The sequence below is a fragment of the Calliphora vicina genome, chromosome 2 (assembly GCF_958450345.1).
Source record: "Calliphora vicina chromosome 2, idCalVici1.1, whole genome shotgun sequence".
Classification (NCBI taxonomy): Eukaryota; Metazoa; Arthropoda; class Insecta; order Diptera; family Calliphoridae; genus Calliphora; species Calliphora vicina.
This window is the reverse complement of record NC_088781.1, coordinates 105,060,119-105,064,970: the sequence shown is the minus strand read 5'-3', so window position 1 is coordinate 105,064,970 and position 4,852 is coordinate 105,060,119. Positions and strand designations below refer to the sequence as shown.

The 4,852-nt window shown below is 33.2% G+C and overlaps 1 protein-coding gene across 1 annotated transcript; it reads left to right on the top strand.

Moving 5' to 3' along the window:
* Window positions 1–201: 201 nt before the first annotated feature.
* Window positions 202–1,627, top strand: LOC135950769 (uncharacterized). Its single transcript, XM_065500299.1, has 3 exons — window positions 202–296; window positions 600–1,575; window positions 1,622–1,627. The coding sequence occupies exons 1-3, from the start codon at window positions 202–204 to the stop codon at window positions 1,625–1,627; spliced, it is 1,077 nt and encodes a 358-aa protein (XP_065356371.1).
* The last annotated feature ends 3,225 nt before the right edge of the window (window positions 1,628–4,852 follow it).

The following is a 4,852-nucleotide window of genomic DNA, read 5'->3' as shown; positions in this document are numbered from 1 at the left end:
CGTCAGGACTTTTCCAGTACTTTTAATGGTTGGTTCTTTTTAGCACTCATTAAATTTTATTCTTCAGGATTTTAATGGGTACTCCTTTCCATCACTCCTTTTTTAATTTTTATTTTTGCTCCTGGCAGGATCGCCATTTAATAATATTATCACAAAATATTATATAATAATCATAAAATTTAAAAATTATTATATATCCAAATGGAGAAGAAGATCCTCGCCTTCTTTCTGCTTTCTGATGTGGCCTCTGAAGAGTTGACCAAATTCGCAATGGTCTCCACTGCGGTCTCTGAAGGGTTGATCAAATTCACAATTGTCCAATTCACAACCGTTCTGTATTTTGTAAAATTTATTGAAATACGCTATACACATATTCGGTTGTGAACAACCAGTTGTATTTTTCACTGTCACATTGTATTTCTCATTGTCAAACGTCAAAAAATTAAAAAGAAGAAGACCAAAATATTTTGTATGTTTTTAATTTTTAAATAAAATGAAAAGTGAGAAAAATAAAATAATTTCAGCTATATGCAAAAACTATCATTTCCAAATGTTAATGGTTAACTCAAGTAAGCTATATTCCTGTTCTTTATCTTCAGTTTTAAACTTAATATAGAATTTCCAGGTGACGAAGAAGAAGAGGATGAAATTCAAGAAGATTTCACAATGAACATGATTCATCTTCTAACGCATCGTAGAAGCGTCCATTTAGGATTACCTAAATCGTCAGACTGGAGGCATAACGTTTTAAATAAATTCGATGACAATAGGTTTAATCAAATGGTACGATTAAATCCAGAAGAATTTGCCCACGTCCTTGACCTTATCCAAAATGATGAAGTTTTTCAAACAATTTGCCACAAATCCCAACTTCCAGTTGAGCTACAATTAAAAATTGTTCTGTATCGACTAGGCTCCTCTGGCGATGGAGCTTCCGTACGCAAGGTAGCTTCACTTTTTGGAATTGGTGATGGCGGAACAATTCAAAATGTTACAAGACGCGTATTCAAAGCCATTTTAAAACTCAAAAACAATGTTTTATATTGGCCAGGTGAATTAGAAAGATCTCAATTGGTTTCAGCAACGAAAAGCGAATTGCCAGGATGTGTTGGCTATATCGATGGCTGTGAAATTAAATTGGCTGAAGCACCTACAAACAATCATGAGCTGTATTTTTCTCGTAAACGCCAATATTGCCTTAAAATTCAAGCTGTTTGCGATCACAAATTGAGCATAAGACAAGTAACTATTGGTTACCCTGGAAGTGTCCACGATGCCAAAATATTTTCAAATTGTCCTATAGCAAAACATCCTGAACGATACTTATCTCACGGTCAATGGCTAGCAGGTGATAGCGCGTATCCTATTAAGCAATATTTACTTACCCCGTTTAGACGAAATAGTACTGCTCATACTAGAGAAGCAAGAGAAAATTTTAATAAATATTTCTCTAAATATCGAGTTCGAATCGAAAACTGCTTTGGTCTTCTAAAAGAAAAGTTTGGCAGTTTAAAAGAACTGAAATTTAGATTGCTGAATGAAAAAAATAAGAAGGAATGCAATAATTGGATTATGGTTTGTTGTATTCTGCATAATATACTTCTACGGTTTAACTCAAAAGATGTAAATTCACAAAGAACGGGTGTAACTTTACCACAAACTTTACCAACAATAAATAATCGAAATGACTTGCTTAGTTTTATAGAAAACCACCCAAATATATAAAAATGTTGAACCATGTTTATATGTAATCGGATTTTTATTAAATAAAATAATGTTTTATTTCAAAAGAAACATATTACATCAGTAATTTCCTGTAGATTGGACCATAGACTAGACTATAGACTAGAATAAAAACTAGACTATAGACTAGACTATAGACTAGACTATAGGCTAGACTATAGAATAGACTACAGACTTGACTTTAGTCTAGTATATAGACTGTGCTAAGACTACTATTTATATTTTAGTTTCAACTCCTCCATTGCTAGACGTTCTTTCATTTTTATCTCCATTATCTTTATTTCTTTTTGATTATCAATTTCCTTTTCTTTTAATTCCAATTCCTTTTCTTTCAACAGCAACGTCCTTTCCATTATATTTACTTCTCTTTCCTTAATATTCTTCTCATTATCCAGTTTTTGTTTTTTTATTTCCAACATTTCAGTCTGCATCATTAATATTTCCGATACTGCTGTGCGGGAGTAAATTCCTTTGCGACTAGTTGAGGGAGCTTTGTCAGTAACCGATGTATCGGATGCATTTGTTATGTCCTCAGTTTCTGTTGAGTTTAAAAAACTTTCACATTCAGATTCTAAGGAATCTTCAATAATTGCGCACTGTACAATTCTGTTGCCAAACAAATCATCGAGTTCATCAAAGTAGCTGCACATTTTCAACAAAGTGGCTGTAACAAAGAAATATACAGATAAAATTTGATACAAATTTCTTTAATAAAATAGTCACCTTGCATACTACCGGCGCCAGTTGACCCTTCCCATGCCTTCGCTTTGTTATAGCTAACACGCATGTTTCTCACCTTTGAGCGCACCTGTGTCCAATGCATCGACAATTGCTTTTCCTCACAAAAGCGTTTGTAGAAGACCTGCGTTGATGGTTTCTGAATTAAAAATTAGTAAAATTAATAAAATATTTATCTTTTTTCAAAAAACATACTTCAAAATCCCTATTTTCCATCAAGAACTCGATTAGAGCTTTTTCTTCTGGAATGGTCCACTTCCTTGTAGGATTTAGTCGAACGCGTTTCGGTTTAGGCTGAAAAGGATTTTAAAAAAATAATTAAATTTTAAAAATAGTTTTTTAATTTATCTTACCGGCGTGTCAATCTTATTTTCCATTTTGTTTACATTAAAAACAAATTGTTTTCTTCTTTTTAGCCATTAATTGACAATCACGTGAGAATGATAGCCTTCGGGTCTAATACGCAAAAAAATAAACATATGAAAAACAAATGTAAAGATGTATTGGGCTAAATAATGAAAATTACCAACAACACGGATACAACAGTGTAAACTATTACAAAAAAACTTGCGTTACACCAATACAAGAGGGTTGTGAATTGAACAAATGTTGTAGAAATAAAACTTGGTCTTTTTATAGTTTATATTTTGAGACAGCCGCTTGTACGACCGCCTCCGTTTATCGTTTATTTATTATTAAATTTTTTTTTATAACGTCATTCAAAACTTTGAGTGAACACATCCCTAACTCTTTTCTGGAGAATTAAGGTTTTCTGTGCTGCTTGAAGGGAGTCCATCAATATATGTAGAATTTTCTTTGCTTCGTATTCCCTCTCCTTCAAGGAGAGACAAATCACAGTCTCTATAGTCGAATTTATCTCCAATAGAAATTTTTTCGTCCATATTATTAGTAACAGAGATAGAATGGAAATATGTGTCACTTCCCCTTTCATACTTGCTTTTTTGATTTCCTCGTCTACATCGCAATTTTCCCGATTCATGGCTTAGCTTAATCATGGCCTACGGCCGATAGCTGGAAAAAACATTCTTAATTGCCGCATTATTTTTTTCCGTCGCTAGTGTGTGAATCGACCGACTTGGATCCATGCCGATCGATTATGTGCAAGGCGGCACATACGAATTATATATGGATGCCAATCCATTCATTCCTATATGTGTTATCATGCTCCAAATAGTAGATCGCAAAAACTTGTTTAGTTTTTATTTGAGATTCGTAGGTTTCTCAGAAGCGGGTCCATGCTCGGACGCCAGTTAAAGATTTCCGATTGTTGCTTTCCGATCTGGCTTTTAGACCGAGTAGTTACTCTCTCATCCTATCAATGGTTGCAAATTTGTTTGTAGATATAGAGATGAGTACCAATCCATTCATTCCAACATGTGTCAAGCACGCTTCAAATAGTAAACCTTTTTCTTTAATTGCAGTGAAATTGGCTCCAATTTGCTGTCTTTTCTTTGCTATCTTTTTTAAATGGGAGCCAACCCATACATGAGTTATACACGCTCCAAATAGTAGACCTAGTTGCAGTTAAATTGGCTCCAATTTGCAGTCTTATCTTTGCTATCTTTCCTAAATGGGTGCCACTTGCTTTTGGTGGATGATTTTGCGTACACAGATGTATTGAAGAGAACTAAGAGAGCCACTTGCTTTTGGTGGTTGATTTTGCGTACACAGTACGAACTATTTTTTTTTACTTTTCCTTTTATTTTGAAACTGTCCCAGTGGTAAATGGAAGGAGTAAAGAGACCTTCTAAGCGGCCTTATTTAGCAGACACAAGAACTACGCCTCCAATTCCATACTTAGGAATTTTTTACACACGATGTCATTGCGGGCAAGGCCTTACCCGCTCGTTTCAACTTAAAGGGCTTATAAAAGGTTTTTAATTATAGCCCTATTAAAAGGCTTTTTGGTAAAGGCCTTCTAAACGGCAAATTAAAGTAGGGATGATAAATGGAAGCCTAAAGTAGGAATGATAAAAGACATTCCGAAGTATTAATGTTTGAAGGTAGCCTATAGAAGAGATCTAGAGAACATCTGTAAATATGCCTTCTAAAAATGAATTAAAATAAAAATAAATATTTCATTTGTATGTATGTCATTTATTAAATAATAAAAATTATTTAATATTTAAATTAAATAAAACAAAAAATAAGGAAAAATAACTATTCATCATTACAAAATAACATTACTTCTATATAAATGAATTTAAGATATAATTACTAAAATAACTTACATTTCGGTTTTTTAAGAAATAATATAAGTTAAAACAACCATTTGGTTGTTAACCCATATCGTCCCAAGGATTTTTCTTGTCGATTAACTTTATAAAACACAACCTTGTGTAGATTTTTC

Excerpts from the sequence above, each read along its gene's own strand:
- LOC135950769 (XM_065500299.1), top strand. The coding sequence starts at position 202 with ATGGAGAAGAAGATCCTCGCCTTCTTTCTGCTTTCTGATGTGGCCTCT. Across the intron at positions 297-599 it reads TCCACTGCGGTCTCTGAAGG|TTTTAAACTTAATATAGAAT; the intron begins GTTGATCAAATT and ends CTTTATCTTCAG.